Source organism: Emys orbicularis, chromosome 1 (genome assembly GCF_028017835.1).
Source record: "Emys orbicularis isolate rEmyOrb1 chromosome 1, rEmyOrb1.hap1, whole genome shotgun sequence".
Classification (NCBI taxonomy): Eukaryota; Metazoa; Chordata; order Testudines; family Emydidae; genus Emys; species Emys orbicularis.
The window spans coordinates 73,067,314-73,087,095 of record NC_088683.1 but is presented as its reverse complement, the minus strand read 5'-3'; the positions used below and the strand labels follow the sequence as shown (position 1 = coordinate 73,087,095).

The window sequence follows — 19,782 nt, the reverse complement described above, 5'->3', positions numbered from 1 at the left end:
AAGTTGCCATAGAAGCAGGAGGTGAGGAATGTGCTGGCTGGGTAAGGCATTTCTTTCTCCCCATTTGAAAGGTGTTGTCCTCCCCATTGGGGAAATCGAACCCCGGTCTCCCACCTGGCAATACTCACCACTATACTAACAAGGAATGGGGTAGGGCCTTCTACTGCATGGAATTCCAAGAGACCAGCTGTGGCCAGCTTACACCACACCAGGGGCCCCACCAGGCAGCAACATCCCTTCCTCTCTTCTCCTTCCCAAAGGCTTTGGCTGTAGGCTGCCTTTGGGGGCTACACACCTTCTCCCACAACACCTGCGTGGGACCTTTCCTTCAATGACGGGCTGTTCAGCACCTTCTTTCTCTGGCAACAATGGTCTCTTTCTACCCTCCCCCTTCCACACTTCAGACCCTCCTCAAAGTCACGCCATCGCAAACTTAGCCAAGGCCCCTTTGGCTTTAGAAGCACCTCTTGAGGGCCACAGCTTCTCAGGCCCACAGATCCTTCCTTTCAATGCGCAGTGGCCAGACATTCGAAAAACAGCCATTTCCAGAATGGAATACGCTGCTTCCGGACGTTGGCGCTCAGGAAGAATTCCTGTTACTCTTCCCCATTACTTCCCCGGGATTGACTGACGGTGCCAGGAGTCCCGAGAAGCAGAAGAAGCGTTTTTTTTTGGCTCTAGAAATGTGGAACAACGCTGCATATCACTAATAGAAGCCAGGGCACTTCTTATTGAGGCTGAAGTACTCAGTGCTGAGTCGGAGTGACTAGGCTCCACGGGAGGGCGAAATGCTGCCTCCATGAGGAGGAACCTAAGCCTGATGTCCCTGTCTTTTTTGGTGCAGGGCCTGAAGTTTCTGCAGATTTTGCAGTACTCCCACATGTGAGCTTCCCCCAGACACTTAAGGCAGCCGCAATGGGGGTCACTGACAGGCATAGGCTTGTGGCATGAAGCACAAAGCTTAAACCCCTGACACCGAGGCATACCCCAGCGGGGTTCACTAATCTAACTACCTAACTCAACAACTAAAATTTAACTACTACGAATAAAATAACTTTATAAGCAAGTTGCGCCGCCATGCTGCAAGCCTGGGAGGGAGGAGGAATGCTGCGTGGTTGGTGAAGAGGCGGGGCCAGGGCGGGGATTTGGGGAGGGAGCCAATGGGGGAAGGAGGGAGCGGAGCCGGGGCGGGGGGGGGGAGACGCGAGCGCCAGAGCGGAGGACAAAATTTCTTTTTTGTCCAGTGTCCCAACCAAACATTGGTCGGGACGCGGGACAAAGAAGCAAATATCGGGACAGTCCCGATAAAATCGGGACGTCTGGTCACCCTAGCACACACATACATTGGAATGGACATGAGCAAGCACTCTAAGAAGAACATAAGGTTAAAACAAATTCTGAAGACAATTGAGGCTACCAGATTCAAGTTAAAGTGAGAAAAATCTGTGCTACAGAAATTACAGGAGGGCACATATCCAGAAAAATTCAAACAATAGTTTAAATCCTACCTAAAAATGTATCAGAACTGCTTGATTCCCCAATATAATAACATGCCAAAGGAAATTCATTCCGCTTCCTTCATATTTTAATCCAAAATACAATCAACACAGGTACATTAGCGAAGAGGCTCCTGTGGAACTGCAGCCTAATTATGGGGGTAATATTTCTAGGAAAAATCTGTTGAACAAAACCAAGCACACTGCTGACGCTTTACAAATAATTAATGCTTTAAAATACAATCAAAATCACATACACTGCAGGAATGTCACTATACAATTCATTACTGCTAGTGTAATTCTTTCTTAGGTGTCTACAATGGACACACAGGCTATGGTAAAATAAAATGCAGTCTGTGAAGGTGAAAAGAATTTATTTGAAACAAACAAACATGGAAATAAAGTGGTCATCTACAGTAAATAAAACCTTTGTTGTCTTATACAATTTTAGATACTAACACTATATTAACAAACATACAAATAGCGGAAAAGTTGGGATAAAAACTCAGGACTCTTAATTCATCTCTCTTATCTTTTGAGATGGCATGTGAAGGGCTCAGAAGGTGTGGAGGCCTTTTTAGGGTGAGTGTCTTTGGCCATCCATTTCAAATTTTTCATGCTCACAATGGTGCAATGCCATCTGGAGTATACATTCCCATTCTATATGAGATTTGAATTGAACATGGAATGATTGTCACAAAATGGTATGTCTCCCCTTCAGAAAAAGCTTTGTTAGCTGACAACCATGCATTGTGTAAAGCATGTCAATCATATCCTAATCCCCATTTCGATTAACCTGTAGGCATCTTCCAATCCCACTCTTTATCTTCACTAACAAAGAAACAACTTAGTTGAAAACAGCTAAAGAACAATTACATGTTCAGCATCTGAGATGTGAAAAACGAGCTTCACGCATACAGAAAAACTTACCCACTGAAAAAGGAATTGATGGTAAAGTAATTGTCTCCTAATCAGGCAGGCACCACTATCTGCTGGTTAAGCAGTTGTATGACTCTCATGTTTTTGTTCAGGACTTCGTAACTAGAGCTCTCCAAGAAATGCATAGCAAACCTCAAACCCACTTAAGATGTACCTTGAGTTTAAGGTTTACAAGCCTCAAACCATGCTGGCAGAAGTCTGGCCAATATGTGCTGAGGGTGTTCACACAACTTGGAAGACAACAGATCTCCTTCCTCCTTTGCTCTCAAACTAGTTTCTTTTGTTTTCAGAGAGACATATGAGATAAGTGGATTCTCAAATTTTGTTACAAGGGGAGCTAGTAAGTGATGATGGAGTTCCCCCTGGTGGTTTGAGTAGGTATAATTGTATTCTCTTCCATAATTGTATTATCTTCCACAACGAGGAAATCCTATGTTGAGTAATGTTTGAATGTTACTGGATTTTTGTTGTTGTTGCTTGCAAGAAAGTAGTGCCTTAAAGTTATGCAATAACATTAAACAGAAAGCTTAAAACTTTAAACAGCTTTATTACAAATATAAACCTTTGTACGTTAGGGATTAAGGACTTTAAGCCACATTTTCAAAGGTGTGAGCATCTGAAGCTCATTGAAGTCATTGGGAGCTACGGATGTTGAGCAACTTTGAATATTGGGTGACTTTTATTTAGGTACCTAATTATGACTTTGCCTGCCCAACTTTAGGCACCCATTTGTGAAAAATTTTGCCAAGTTTAAAAAAATTAGCAACCTTCTGGGTAATTTTAGTTTTGAAATAGGTATGTTCTAAATGTTTAGAAATGTAAAAGCATTTATGTCCAATAACTGTTTTAAAATAAGTTTTTATGAATAGATTCACTTTTACTCTGGGATTCTCTATAAGATGAATCAGTACAATTCTGAATATAGTATTATATGACAAGTATAATGTTTTAGAACTACAATGGAATATAAAGGTATTATGGGCCAACTGTTCCTTAAAATGAACATGTGTGAAGGTCCCATTAACTTCATCTTGAGCTCTGGGCATGAAAACATGGCAGGATTTGACCTTGTGTTTAAAAAAAAAAAAAAAAAAAAAAATTCAAACACTATCAATAAACTTTTTGAACTAATACAGATTCCTGAGACAATACACATTTTGTAAAAGGTTACATATTTACCATGTAGACTAGAATTGCTTTAAGCAATCTCAGTGCTTGTCTACACAAACACTTTAGTTTGCATTGAGCCGGGGTGTAAATCTATCCTGTGCTAACCTGCTGCACACTGTGTCTGTGTGGGCTTGCTGCTGTGCACTAAAAATTCTGTAGTGCACTTTAATCTACTCCCATTTCAAAGAAGAGAAGATTAAAGCACACTACAGAACTTCTAGTGTGCAGCAGCATGGTCCTCATGGACATTTAGTGTGCAGCAGGCTATTGCTGGGTAGATTTACACCCCAGCTCGCGGCAAACTAAGTGTTTTTGTGTAGACAAGCCCTCAGTAAATATTAGACATACTGGACCAATCTTGGCTCTAGAACTTACTATATAGCAAAAGAAAAATTCTTTAAAATCCCTGAGTCAATACATATGGTCTTTTGCAGCAATTCAAGTTAACATATATCTAAATAGGATACCTTTAATGCCTTTAAAGTCTCTTGGATAAAATAGAGGTAAACATATATTGGAATGGTTCTCAGATAAAATTCTGTATTTGTTTTACATTAAAAAACAGATAAGATATCCATATTTAAATAACAGTGGTTGTGACAGCAAACCAGGAACTACAAGAAAAGTCTAAACTGGAGCATTTTACTCAATGCATATTTTTTTCCTAAGTTCAAAATAAGTTAGGAACAAATTAGTTGAAGGATAATTATTTTTAATAGTTGAAACCTTAATGAATAGCTGCCATTTACAAATTTATATTCATTTTTCTAGAGCTATATTAGTACTATTGAATATTTATAAAATGCTTTCTTTTTATAGAAGTGATATCTGATTCTGTTCCCATTTTACTTGGAGTTTTGACTTGAGTCCAGAAAAGTAGGATTAGATTCATAACAGTATGATTCTGTAGACAGACACCTAAATTAAGTAGTCATCACTTCAAATATTTATATAGTGGAAACTACAAATGTTATAAAGTGGAAACATTGTTTTAATTTACTCATTTAATTCTAGATGCCAGGTGTTCCCCTTTATTTGTTAAAATTTCATCATGGAAAAGCCATTTACTAGATATCCCTCTGATGACTCTTGCCAGACTGTCACCTTTAACTTAAAATTTTGCCTTTTTTTATCATTTTCATGTCTTTTATACAATATATTTATCTGTATTTATAAATAAGATATGTAAGGGCTTAGAGTAAAAATAATTTACTCTTTATAACCCATTAAACATCCACAGCACTTTATGATATGTTTTTTAAATGATCAAATTCACTGTAAAAACATCAATCAAGAGAATTCTCTTGATTAACAGGTGGGTGTGATATTAATCTTTTAAGGACTTGTCATAACTTTTCATGAAATATATATTTCAAATAGATTATTTAGATATACTCATATTTGAATAACGCTTCTGCATAAGAAAAACAATTAGAAAAGCCAATAACACCAGTGATGGTCTTAAAACCACAACAGCAATACAGGACTCGTCACATACGATCCTATTCTCCCAGGGTGGATACCATCTTGTGTAACCTATAAACAAGCATACAAACACAAATTCTTATTGGGCACAACTTGCTTATAAAGAACTAAACTTCAAGTAATAGTGTAGAATTGTAATACATACGTATAATTTTATCACGTTTTGGATTTCCTAGGGGGAAAAAAAGAAATAGTTTAATCAGCTAGGAACAAATAGTTATTCACCTTACAGTAACTGTGATTCTTTGAAATGATTTATGTGGATCCCGCTCTGCATGCACAAGAGTTCAGAATTAATTGACCAGAAGTGTCCATTGGGGTTGCTCACTCCTTTGCGCTCCCCCACCCAAGGGCAGAAAGGGCAGAGGGATGCCAATTGCTATTTATCCAAATGAAAGACTCCAAGCTACAGGGAAGGAGAACAGGTTGTGGGATCCACATGTACAGAACATCTCAAAGAATCAGTTACTGTAAAGTAACCATTCTTTCTTCTTTGAGTGTCTGTATGTGCATATCCCAATCCTGGACATGGGCTAGCAGTTAAGTTCCCATCTCCTGCTTCCTAGAGGAGTTATCTAAATAATGATTGCAGTATAATCCAACCAAATTTGGCATCAGATCTGACACCAGACATCAATGAATAGTGGCTGGTGAATATATGAACTGAGCTCCAAGTAGTTGCCCAACAGATCTCAGCTATGGGAGCACTACTAAAATAAGCTGCCGAGGTTGCCTATGCTCTGGTAGAATGATATCTAACATAAGACAGAGAAGTCAACTTGCTAATGTTACAGGCTGTTCTAATAAAGTTTGATAACTATTTAAAAAATCTTTGAGATGAGAGTTCTTCCTTTAGATTTGCTTCCATGTGCCACAAATAATCTTGGTGATTTACAAAACAGTTTTTCGTGTGTAGGTAATAGCTCTTTTTTCATCTACAGTGTGTAATCTTGTCTCACCTGGAGATGAATGAGGTTTCAGAAAGAACACTGGTAAATGTTTCTAACGGTTGGTCTGAAAGTCTGAGACTACTTTTGGAATAAATTTGGGTACCTGTTGTCAGTACTGTAGATGCTGATGTGAGAGATGGTATCATAATCATCCCTACTGACAGCTATTCAGAAGAGAATGGTTTTGGGGCTGATGTTAAGGGTGGTACTGGCTTTGCTACAGACCTAGCAGAGTCATCTAAAATAACAACTCTGGATTCCTCTTACCCACTACCAGAGATGGGGAGCAATGCTCCTTTCTCCCACAGACAGCAGTGGTAACTGACTCCTTTGAGGTGTCTGAGATGAAGTCTTTGAGCTCTTAGCTGATAAACGAGCTGTCTTTGATCCCTGGAAACCCTGAGACATTTATTGAGGATAAAGCACCGAGTGAGAGTTGGAAGAAGTATCAGGAACTTCTTCCCTCAGGACAACTTCTGAAACAAATGCTCCCCTTATCAACTTCATCTGGAAAAGATTTAAGAGCCTGGCTATTTGGTTGCATTTTGAAAAATGATTTATACATGTTTTGTAATGATATGACCTTCCCCTATACAAGACATACTTAATGTGCCCATCATTCAAAAAAATTACTGCATCTCATGATGGGAAGGTTTTCCAAATTGGAGCCTTTGATCCAGCCATTAGGCTCAGAGCCCCAGTACTAGGACTAAATAAGCTTAACGTTTTGTGTTGTTTGCCAACAGGCTAAGGCCCAGTATACGCTACAAAGTTAGGTCAACACAAGTTGTCTTGCATTGACCTAACTGTGCATGTGTCTACACTCAAATTTGTCTCCCACTGACTTAAGTGCCTGGTTATGATGACACAGTAACACAACCTCTCTGAACAGTGTTGAGCCATGGTCGACCTACTGTGATTGGCACTGTGTGAGTATAGACACCACGTGACCGATGCCGACCCTAACAGTCCTCCAGCAACTTTCTCACAATGGCTGACTGATTGTGCTGGCCACAACTGTGAACTCCACTGCCCAGGAGTCATGGAGACCGAAAGCCATACTCCCCTTCAAAAATCCTGGAGATTTTTGAAATGCCTTTTCCTCATTGACCAGCTTGACAAGTTGTGACGGTGCTGCCTGTGGGAGCCCGCTGAGGTCACTCAATTAGGGTGAACTGCAAACAAAACGGGGCAGACAAACCCCAAACGCTGGTGGATATTCCAATACTTAGATTTACCAAGCCAGCACAGAACAGCTTCTATAGTACCTCACTGGTTACTTAGAAGTCCAAACAACGCAGTTCCCTTAAAGTACCCAGCCTCAGGCCTCCGTCCAGACACACCTGTCAAACATATGATGATGATTACTGAAAATCTTATCTCATCATATAAAAGAAAAGGTTCTTCCAAAGGATCAGCCACATACCCAGGTCCAATTACAACTTAGATCTTACCCAAAATACATGCTTCTAGCCAATTCTTATTAACTAAGCTAAAATTTATTTAAAAAGAAAAGAGAGAGAGTATTGGTTAAAAGATCAATATACATACAGACTTGAATTCAATTCTTGAGGTTCAGATACATATGAGAGATGAGTTTGTAGTTGCCAAAAGTCCTTTTAGATATAGTCTATAGGTTATAGTCCAATGTCCATATTGAGGGTGGCTCCAGTCAATGACTGGGGATCTCAATCCTTGTGGCTTAAGGTTTCCCCCTCTTGAAACCCAAAGCAGATCTGAGATGAAGTAGGATCATGTCCCAGGGTTCTTATACATTTCCAGCAGCCTTTCTGCCTGAGAAAACAATAGGCCTAACTCTCCTTCTTCCAAACATCCTGGCAATTAGCACAGGGTAATTTATCCATTAAACAGTTCAGATACAGGTTACCTCAACCTTCAAAGAGACATATAGACAATAATACTATTTCACTTAAGTATCATCATAAATGTTAATATTCCTTTTTTGTTCTTTGAATTAAAGTTATAGCAATAGACAAGACTTGTTTGCTTACATCACAAGACCTGAGCAAACATCTATCCTTGAGATCTCTAACAATGCAGACTTGCATTTCAAAGCTCTATTCATTTACATATCTTCCTAACCAGTCCTTAAGGTTCACCCGTGGGTCACTGAGTTAATTAACTCTTTCTGGCCCTGTCACCTTCCAATGAAATATTATATTACACTCATAACGTCACACAAGTACACCTAGCAGTTCTCCCTTGTGTGTAGCTACCCAACCAACCATGACAGTGCTTCTGCCTGGAATGGACAGGAGGTATTGGATCTTCTGGGCCTGTGGGGAAAAGAGGCTGTGTAGGAACAGCTATGGAACAATCATAGAAACACGGACATCTATGAGCAGGTTGCACTGGGGATGTGTGCGAAAGGATAAGACAGGGATCAGCAGTAGTGAAAATGAAGAAATGGCCGCAGGCATACTAGGATCCCAGGGAGAACAACAATTGATCTGGTGCTGAGCCACAGATCTACCACTTTTATAACTAGCTGCATGCTATACTTGCCAGAGACCCCACCAACACCCCTCAGATAACCATGGAACCCTTACTGTCAACAGTAAGGAAGGGGAGGATGGGGGGGCATGTGATTTACGGGGGTTGGGGACACGTCTAGCTATGCTGCAAGCCAGGATCGGTTTGAGACTCCACCACAGTCTAGTCAGTCACACAGACAAGGATGGGCAAACCTGATGTAGGGGAAGGAACCTCAGATAAGTGTGTGAATTTGTTTCCCATTACAGTGTTTAAATGTACAGCTGGTGTCTGACCCCAGAGTAGCAGGACGCAGATATTGACTTTTCATGAATTTACTCCTACTAGAAGAGGTAGTGGTACGACAGACAGAGGTAGAGCCATTATCAGCTTTTCATTCCCCTGTTGGGTTGTGGGAGTGGGGAAAGAGACTTGTGGAGAAGTTTATGTACACAGAGATATCCCTTGAATCCTCCTGAGATCTCGATGAAACTTTCATGGAGGTACTCTGCAATCGTCTCTCAAAGGTTTCTAGGAATGGCAGCATTACTTTTCTTTGCAGTAGGACACTTTCCCATGCCAGTCCACGATGACTTTGACAAGCACCATTGCAGTAAACTGGCTAGCAGCATGCGGGCCTGGGAGGCTTTGGGATGCTATACAGTCTGTGCCTTTATCTCTCTTCTGAGGGTATCAGCTAAAATCACCACTGCCTGTGTAAAAGAGTGGCAGTGCTCAGCGCCATTGCCCTGAATATATGCTCATGGAACGAAGGACCAAATGTTATTGTTTTGTGCAACCAAATAATTCCCTCCTCATTTCCCTTTCCTCCCTGCAAACCTATGCTGGGCCATACTTGCCATCACCAGGGCTAGGGCTGGAAAGTGGTGCCAAAGTTGAAGTGTCCATAAGCATATCTTGTTTAAAACTTTAGGGAAGCAATGGAAGGGAATTCTGAAACTTAACTTTCACTTTCCATTGTGACTATATATACAATCATACCTCTGTATGTTTTAACTGCAGCTGCTGCCATTGCTGCCTCAGGGGTTGCCCCTGCACACCTGTGGAACACCTGGCCATGATAAGGAGGAGAAAGAACAGGTAGCTATATTCACTGAGATTCTGCAAACCTGGAGGGTGAATACTGCAGACATTATGGAGAAGGAAAGAGGGGACAAGAAAAAGGCCCAGCAGGAAAAGGAGAGAGAGATGCACTAGGACATAATGGGGATCCAGGGCCGGTGTAACCACTAGGCGAACTAGGCGGCCGCCTAGGGCACCAAGATTTGGGAGTGCCAAAAAGCAGTGCCCCCAAATTTTTTTTTACACTATTGCTGGAAAACGAATTAATAAAGAAAAGAGAAATGTCGTTGAACTTGCATTTTAACTTGTCGTTCTTCTCTCATGCATTACAGCTATAGCCTACGCCATCTCTGCGTTGCAGGCACAAGCGTAATGCTTCACTATGGTACAAAGTGGCAATGACGTCATTTTTCTCACCGCGTGCAGCCGCTACCCGTTCTGACAGGCTGTTTATAATGCTAAGTTTACTAGTTTTCGGAGGTTGTCAACTGAGGCTAACTATTTTTGTTGAGTTATTTCAGATCTAAGACTCTGGCAATTGCTGCTGCATCATTTCGCTAATACTTTGTGTCAATTGTGTGTGTATGTTGAGTGTATATGTTTATTATGTGTGAATATGCGTGTGTTTGTTGTTTAAATTTGTCATTGATATTGTCAGTTGTTGTTGTATGACGGAGTATCCGCCATTCTAATTTTATAAATTGTATTAATAACAATAATTGGATATTCTAAAGGTAGAATAAAATGTAGTTGATTTTGATATGAAAGAATGAAGGAAGGAAGTATACGTGACTAAAAAGGGTGTATTTATTTTCATTAAATATGTAGACTTAATAATGAAATTAATACATTTTCAAGCCGAACGTGTATTAATTCTAATGAACAATGCCACATTATGCAGTATTCATTTTTGAAAGTTTATAATAAGCGATGCTCCAGGGGGAGCGGAGAGGGTGGGGGGGGCGCAAGGTGGAAGTTTCGCCTAGGGCGCAAAATATCCTTGCACCGGCCCTGTGGGGATCCTCTGGCAACAAACATAAAAGCTGCAGACTCTCTTCTTGACCTACAGATTCAACAATCACAGGCTTGCCTCCCTTTGCAGTCAATGGAGAATTCCATTTTAGCACCTCCCTGCACCCCACAACATTCCACATAGCATCACGGGCCATATCCCTACCCCTAATGCTCCATGCCAGGGGACAGCAAGGACAACCACAGCTTCACATATAGCAAATATGGGGCTCACAGGTCAGTGTCTGTATAGCCAAAATGAACTGAAATGGACATGAATGTTCTTTCTCCTTGTTAAGTTCTGTTCCATTAATTTCAGAAATTTTTATTGTATTTGTTTTTTTTAATTGCATTTTTGAACAGGTTTTGGTATGCAATAAAAATCTATTTTTTGGAAAATAATTCATCTGCAGAATGCCTAGTGCTACTGAAAGTGCCCATTAATTGTTGTTGTACAGGATGATAGAACCTATAGGATCAGTGACAGTGTAATAATTATATGTACAGCAAGAACCACACAATTAACAGGTGCATTAACAAACAGTGTTATTCAGAAGTGTACACTAAGCACCATACAATACCTAACTGACCCCAAAACTTCAGGGCCTGATAGAACACAGTCCACCACACCACATTACTGTGGCTGACTGTTTAAAGTGCTCTTTCAAGGCCTCCCTCAACCATATAGCTCTGCGATGTGCTCTTCTAATAGCCCTTGTCTGGCTGTTCGAACTAAGCAGACAACCATTCCAGCAGCAACTTTCCCCCCTTTGCCTTGATATTCTTCAGGGTACAACAGGCAGCTATAACCATGGGGCCACTTTTTGCACTGAGATCCAGTCTTGTGAGTAAATACTGCCAGTGTCCCTTCAATCTACAAAAAGAACATTCAATGTCATTCTGCACCTGCTGAATCTTTCCTTGGTGCTGTTGAGGTGACTGGTGTATGACTTTGTGGGCCAGGGGAACAAGGGGCAAGCTGCGTCCCCCAGAATCATTATTGGCATTTCAACATAGTCAAAGGTAATCCGCAGGTCAGGAAAGAATGTCCTTGCTTGTAGCTTTCTCAAAAGTCCTGTTAGAGATGCGAGGCATCATGCACCTTCCCTGACAAGCCAATGTTGTTGATGATGAAATGTGCCCGATGATCCACCAGTGCTTGCATAATCATAAGAAATTATCCCTTTCTGTTGATGTACACCATGGCAAGGTGGTCTGGTGCCAAAATAGGGATGTGTGCCATCTATTGCCCTACCAGTTTGGGAACCTCATTGCTGCAAATCCAGCCATGATGGCCTGCATGTTACTGCATGTTACACAGTCCTGCATAGCAGGAGACTATTAATGGCCCTGCACATGTGCATAACAATGGCCCTCATTGTGGATTTTCCAACTCCAAAAATGATTTCCCACTGACTGTTAGCAATATGACATTGCAAGCTTCCGCTGTGTGCTCACCACTTGCTTCGCAGCTGTTAGTGCAGCTCTCGTTCTGGTGTCCCAATGCTGGTGGGCTGTGGGGAGCTGGGCACACAGAGCCAGGAATGTGGCCTTTCACATCCAAAAGTTCTGCAGCCACTGCTCATCATCCCAAACCTGAATTAAAATGTGGTCCCATCAGTAAATCCTTATTTCTCAGTTCCAGAAACAGCGCTCCATGATCTGTAGCTGCAGCAACCTGGAATTAATTTTCGCTATGTCCCACAGCAAGCTGTCCTCCACAAAATCATCATGTTCCCTGTTGTTGTGGTTCTTCCTGCAACTCTGCAAAACCAGAGGCTCGTTCGTCCCGTGTTTGCAATGCTCATGAAAATAGTACAGAGCTGTGAGGGTTCCATGCGTCTGGCAGAGATGGCGGACAGAGAGACAGTTTTCCTAGTTTTTTTTTTTTTAAAGGCATGAAAATGATGGGCTATGGATGGCATTATGGGTTGGAGAAAACTGCATGGATGGGAACTTGACCCCTTGCTCCCAGTCACCCCTGCATGACTTGTTTCTGCTCCACCATTCATTGCCAAAATTTCCCAAAAGACAGTGTGCCAGACAATGGTGAGTTGCACTCTGGGATACATACTCATGGCGCACTGCTCATTTACACAAGCTCTCCTAGTGAGTATGCACAGCACTGGTGCAAGGAGCCAAGTATGCACACAAGCAATATACTAACTGTGGCAGCTTTATGCTAATGTAACTTGCGCCAGCCAAAGTTTGTAGTGTAGCTATGGCCCAAGATAACTAAAAAATATCAAGAGAAATTAAAATAAATACAGTAACTACTATGTAAAAAGTGTAACAACAAGGATGCTGACAGTATTTTGACTTGCTGCCACAGGCAATAAGAAAGATCTGAATGGCTACTGGGGTCACTCAGCCCTTTTTGCCTTGGGAGGGGGAACACAAAGGTATGCAGGTGCACACACAGCCCCACCAAATACTCTGGTCAAAAGATGCTGAATACCTGCTCATGGGGTGCATGCATACCAAGCATGGGGACCACATGTACAGATACTCCAAGAAGGATTTTTTTTCTCTTTAAATCTTCATTAGATAACAAATGGAAATTGTGCATGGCAATCAGGTTATTAGAAGTTAACCATTTTTAATGACAACGTTTTTTAAAAAAAATTTGACATCTAAAGTGCTGAGTATTATTGTTTAACTTTTGTAAGAGCATTTTATGTGGTGCCCTCCAGAATCCAAATGAGGCAGGTGTATGTGTCTTCTACACTGATAACTATTGCTAGTTGGAAAAATGTTGTTGGAGTGGGAAGGAATATAGTACCTTTTTATTTTTCAGTTAGTGCACTGGCCTGGTTCATGTTTAACACAAACAGTAAACACTACATAATCTTCAATATACTCCACAGATTTGGTAAATATCATCCCTATTATACAAATGAACAAATAAAGACAGTAGTTTAGGCCAAAATTTTCAGAAATGTCTTCTAGTTTTGTGTGCCCCGATATCTGGTTGCCTAGTTACTGCCTTATGTCTGATTTTCAGAGGTGCTCAGGAAAAAATGGTTACTCACCTTCTCGTAACTGTTGTTCTTCAAGATGTGTTGGTCATGTCCATTCCAATCAGGTGTGTGCGCGCACACATGCACAGTAGCTGGATAATTCTTCCCTTAGCACCATCCGCCTGGGCGCCCCCTGGAGTTGTACCTTCGTGGCGCTCAATATAGAGTCCTGCCAACCCACTACCCCCTCAGTTCTTTCTTGTCAGCTACTCTGAGAGAGGGGTAGGAAGGTGGGTATTGGACTGGACATGAACAACACATCTCAAAGAACAACAGTTATGAGAAGGTGAGTAACCGTTTTTTCTTCTTTGTGTGCTTGTTCATGTCAATTCCAATCAGTGACTCACAAGCCTAAGTTTGGAGAGGTGGGGTCGGAATCTTCCACTGATTGGCGCACTGCTCGTCCGAAGGCCGCATTGTCTCTGGCTTGCTGAGTAAACGCATAGTGTGTGGTGAAAGTGTGGATGGAGGACCACGTCGCCACTCTGCAGATTTCCTGAGCAGGGACCTGCGCCAGGAACGCTGTTGATGAAGCCTGCACCCTGGTAGAGTGCACAGTGATTGGGGGTGTGGGAACCCCAGCCAAGTTGTAGCACTCATGAATGCAGGACGTGATCCATGATGAAATACGTTGTGACGACACAGGCAACCCTTTCATTCTGTCTGCCACGAATAACTGGCCCCATTTTCTGAACGGCTTCATTCTCCCGATGTAAAAGGCTAGCGCCCTGCGGACATCCAGTGAGTGAAGTCTCTTCTCCCTGCCGCTGGAGTGCAGTTTAGGATAGAATACCGTGAGAAAGATGTCCTGGTTGATGTGAAACTGCGACACAACCTTTGGGAGGAAAGCAGGGTGAAGCCTGAACTGAACCTTATCCTTATAGAACACGGTATAAGGAGGCTCTGATGTTAAGGCCTTGAGCTCAGACGCCCCTTATTGCTACAAGGAATGCCACCTTGTAAGAGAGGTAGAGCAGGCAGCACGTTGCCAAGGGTTCAAAGGGCGGTCCCATGAGTTGGGACAGGCTGATGGATGTGAGGGTATAGTCTGTCGAGCCCTTTTTAAAAACCAGCTAACCATAGGGTTAGCAAACACCAAGCAGCCCTCCTGGCCTGGGTGGAAGGCCGAGATGGCGGCTAAATGTACCCTTATTGACGACACAGAAAATCCCTGCTGCTTCAGATGGAGGAGATAGTCCACAATGAGCAGTACGGTGGCGAGCGTCGGGGACGAATGGCGCTGCGTTGGAAAATCTCTTCCACTTGGCAAGGTAGGTAGCTCTCGTAGAGGGTTTTCTGCTGCCAAGGAGGACCTGTCTAACCTGGTCTGAACAGGAAAGCTCCATCAGGTTCAACCATGGAGCTTCCACGCCGTGAGGTGAAGCGACTCGAGGTTCGGATGTTGAAGACGACCGTGATCTTGTGTCAGAAGGTCTGGGAAGAGTGGCAGGGTGACGAGCTTCCACGGACATGTCTAGGAGAGATGTGTACCAGTGCTGGCAGGGATAGGCTGGAGCTATCAATATGACCTGAGCTCATTCCCTTCTGATCTTGAGGAGCACCTTGTGTACAAGCGGTATGGGAGGAAATGCGTATAGGAGACCACCTCCCCAGTGGAGGAGGAACGCGTCCGCTCTGGAGCATGGGCTGTGATTTTGGAAGGTGCAGAACTGCTGGCATTTCCTGTTGTGTCGCATGGCGAATAGGTCTATCTGGGGAAGTCCTCACTTTTGGAAGATTAAGTTTGTGATGTCTGGGTGAAGGGACCACTCATGGCTGTGAAATGACCTGCTGAGGTGGTCTGCCAGCTCGTTCTGTACCCCAGGAGGTATGATGCTTGCAGGTGTATTGAATATTCTACACAGAAATTCCACAGCATGAGGGCTTCCTGGCACAGGGGAGAGGAGCGTGCACCCCCGTTTGTTGCTATAGAACATTGCTGTTGTGTTGTCCGTCAGGACTGATACACACTGTCCCGTTAAGTATGCCCAGAAGGTCTGGTATGCTAGGCGCACCACTCTCACCTCTCTGATGTTGATGTGGAGAGGTCTGCCTGAGACCAGACACCTTGAGTCCTGTGGACTCCTAGATGTGCTCCCCAGCCCAAGTCTGATATGTCCATCACTAGCGAAAGAGATGGTTGTGGACTGACGAAGGGGACCCCTGAGCATACCTCCTGAGGGTTGAGCCACCACAGGAGGGAGTCGAGGACTGGGCGAGGCAGGGTCACTATCCTGTCCACGCTGTCCCAGCCTGGGTGATAAACTGACGCGAGCCATGACTGAAGAGGTCGAAGCCTGAGTCTGGCGTGCAGTACCACATAGGTACAGGCAGCCATATGTCCCAGAAGCTTCAGGCAGTTTCTTGCTGTGGCGGTGAGAAACTGTCTGAGGCCTCGAATGATGTCAGCCAGGGCCTGAAACCTCGCTTCCGGCAGGTATGCCCTGGCTTGGGTTGAGTCCTGTACTGCCCCTATAAACTCTATCCTCTGGACAGGGGACAGAGTTGATTTTGCTTCATTTAGAAAGAGACCCAGGCTGGCAAAGATGGCTCTGATGAATTTGACGTGAGGTTCCACTTGGGTCCTGGAGAAGTCCTTGATCAGCCAGTTGTCAATGTATGGAAACACCTGTACCTGGTGCCTGCGCAGGAATGTGGCAATGACTGCCATGCACTTGGTGAAGACTCGAGGTGCTGCTGACAGGCCAAATGGAAGGACTGTGAATTGGTAGTTGGTATTGTTCACCACAAACCTGAGGTACTTTCTGTGGGACTGAGTGATTACGATATGAAAATACACGTCCTTCCAAGTTGAGGGCGGCATACAGTCTGCTGGATCCAGTGAGGGAATGATGGAGGCCAAAGAGACCATGAGGAACTTGAGTTTCTTCACAAACTTGTTGATTTCTCGCAGATCCAAGATGGGCCCGAGGCCACCTTTGGCTTTTGGTATTAGGAAATACCGGGAATAGAAACCCTTGCCCTTCTGCTCCTGAGGAACCTCTTCCACTGCCCCTAGCGATAGGAGCGAGTGCACCTCCTGTATAAGGAGCTGCTCGTGAGAGTGGTCCCTGAAGAGGGACGGGGAAGGGAGTTGGAAGGGCAGGAGGGCACAGAATTGGATGGAGTATCCCCTCTCTAACGTGTGGAGCACCCAGCTGTCTGAAATAATATGGGATCATGCACGGTAGAAAGGGGATAGTCAGGACAAAAAGGTAAGGCTGGGTGGATCCAGATCTTGCTCTGGTGCGTCGTCCTTGACTGCACCTTCAAAAGGCCAGTTTGGCCCCTGAACATGGCTTGGATTGTCCCGAACCCTGGCCAGAGGTTTGACGCGACTTCTCCTGCCACTCCGATTTCTCCTTCTGGAGCCATCTTGGCAGTTCTGATGATCGAACCGCTGAGGAGGCTGCGGATGGAAGTGTCTCTGCTGCATTGAAGGTGTATAGAGGTCCAGGGACCCGAGGATGGCTCTGGAGTCTTTAAGGCTGTTTAGCCTTTTGTCAGTTGTCTCTGAGAAGAGAGTCTCACCCTCGAACGGCAGGTCCTGAATGGTTTGCTGTACCTTGGAAGGGAGGCCAGAAACCTGGAGCCATGAGCCCCTTCTCATAGCCACTCCTGTGGCCATAACCCTGGTGGCCACATCTGCCCTGTCAAGTGCCGCCTGAAGGAACACCCTTGAGATCAATCTCCCTTCCTCAACCAACGCCGAAAACTCGGCATGGGAGTCCGAGGGGAGCAACTCTGTGAATTTAGCCATTGCTGAGCAAGTGTTGTAAGAATATCTGCTGACGATGACCTGCTAGTTGGATATTCGGAGCTGTAATCCCCCCATGGAGTAAACCTTTTGTCCGAAGAGGTCTAATTTTTAGCATCCCTGTTCTTGGGGGAAGGGCCTTGGAAGCCATGCCTCTCCCACTGATTAGCAGCATCCACCACCAGAAAGTCAGGCTGGGGGTGGGAATAGAGATGTTTGTAGCCCTTGGAGGACACAAAGTATCGGCACTCATTACGCTTTGCAGTAGGTGGCAGCAAGGCCGGGGTCTGCCACAAGGTCTTATGTCCATAATTGTTTTGATTAATGGCAAGGCGATATGGGAAGGGGCAGAGGGGGCCAGGATGTTGACCATAGGGTCTGCATCGTCTACAACTTCCTCCACCTTAATGCCCAACCCCTGGGCGACCCGGCGCAGCAGCTGCTGCAACACCCTGGAGTCTTCCAGAGCTGGGGCCACTGAAGTGCCCGCCAGGGCCTCATCTGGTGAGGAGGGGGAGGGATCTCGTAAACCCTGGGGGAACTGCGATAGGCTGGCCTGGTCCCAGTGCTGGGAGAGGCATGGGGGCTGGTAGCGGCACTGGGCCCCACGCCAGTGCCGGTGTTGGCACCTGGTGTAGCATGTGCGCCGGGGTTGTTGTAGGCGCCATCGCAGCCAGCACGAAGGCGGTGCCGGTGCCGTCGTCAATGCTGAAGGCACATCGTGTGCCGAAGCCGCAATCTGGGTTGCTGACACCTCCAGTGCCAAAGGTGTGGTCAAGGTCGGCGCTGCGGTCGGTGATGATGCCGAGGACAGCACCACAGCTGTTGGTGTTAAGGACCGAGGCAATGGCGCTGTTGCTGATCGTGGCAGAATGAATGTCGCAGAGGCCACTGATGCTGCTCCTGAGCGGGACCCATGGCTCCGACCCTGGGCTTGATGAAAGGCCCACGGAGTCCAAAAGAGCCACTGAGCTGGATTTTGCCAATGAGGGGGCCACTGCATTGGGCATCCTATGGTGCCAAGAGGTGGATCTTCTGCTTCTACTATAGTTGGAGTGGTAGGAGTCCCACTCTGACTCGGAATAGGAGGACCAGGGTGGCACAGCTCCTCTCAACGTAGAGCGTCAAGAACTGGGGAACCAACTGCACTCCCTTGATGGAGGCGCTGGCATGGAGGGGTGCCGAGATGATGGGGATCGACGTGCCATCATCGCCGACTTTCCCTTAGACCGTCCAGGGTGCCGGGATGGAGTGTGCGGTGCCGGCACGGAGTCTGCAGTGCCGGCACGCCCTCCTGTCTCGGCGGTGAGAACAGCGCTGTGAGTCTGAGCAGGTCCTGCGCCGCCACAAAACCTTCTGGGGTAGATGGGAGTGGCAGGTGCTCCGATGGGTTCGGTGAGCGAGACGGGCCCGGACTCAACTGCCTCACCTGGGCAGGAGTCAACATGGCCCCTTTCTGAGCCTCGGAGCTGTGGTCCAACTAAGGTGCCGCTGGTGGCTGGTCCTTGGGTCTTACTGAGGGGGATCTGCCTCTCTCTGACCTCTTTTTCTTCTGCGCCGGTGATTGGGACGGTGCCAAAGGCTGGAGTGCCCCTGAGGGGCTCCATGACATTGCCGAGCTTCCTTGCCGGTGTCTTTCTTCAACGCTGGCTCTTTCAAGGATGATGCTGGAGCGCTTTGCGTCAAAGATGACATGCTGGGAGCGGGATCCCCGGCACCTGGGTCCGTCTGAGGTGGGAGAGCTGCCTCCATGTGGAGAATTTTGAGACACTGCTCCCTCTCTTTAAGGGTTCTCGGTCAGAATTCCCGACAAATCTTGCAGCGGTCTTTTTGGTGACCCTCACTCAGGCACCGTAAACAAGAGGTGTGGGGGTCACTTTTGGGCATGCGCTTTGCACAGAGCTGGCAAGTCTTAAAGCCCAGGGATCGCAGCATTCTCCAGTAACAAATAGGGGTGAAACGGGGGGAACCCTCCCGTAACTGAAACTTACAGAAGAACTACTAGACTATACTATTTAACTAACTAAACTGGAAACTAACTACAGCGTAAGTAAAGAACTGCTAAGCCACTTGCCAAAGCAAGAGCAAGGGGAAGTTCCAGCTACCGTCACTGGCGGTAAGAAGAAACTGAGGGGGTGGCAGATCAGCAGGGCTCTATATTGAGTGCCATAAAGGTGTGACTCCAGGGGGCGCCTAGGCCGACCCACGGATGCTGCTAATGGAAAAATTATCCGGCTACTGTGCACGTGCGGGTGCACACACTTGACTGGCATTGACATGAACAAGCACTCAAAGAAGAACTGTAGCTCATGTGTCTCAAGCTGGCCACTTAAAAATTCAGGTACAAAGGATTAGTGACTGATTCTGAAAATAAAGCT

At 45.1% G+C, this 19,782-nt stretch overlaps 1 protein-coding gene across 1 annotated transcript in view; it reads right to left on the bottom strand.

Moving 5' to 3' along the window:
* Positions 1 to 4,986: 4,986 nt before the first annotated feature.
* The window catches only part of LOC135895484 (glioma pathogenesis-related protein 1-like), a 48,803-nt gene continuing 34,007 nt past the window's right edge, over positions 4,987 to 19,782 (bottom strand). The window contains exons 5-6 of the mRNA XM_065423595.1: positions 5,236 to 5,262; positions 4,987 to 5,141 (exon numbers count right to left, since the gene is read on the bottom strand). Of these exons, the coding sequence (XP_065279667.1) occupies positions 4,987 to 5,141; positions 5,236 to 5,262 (182 nt within the window). The remainder of the gene's footprint in view (positions 5,142 to 5,235; positions 5,263 to 19,782) is intronic.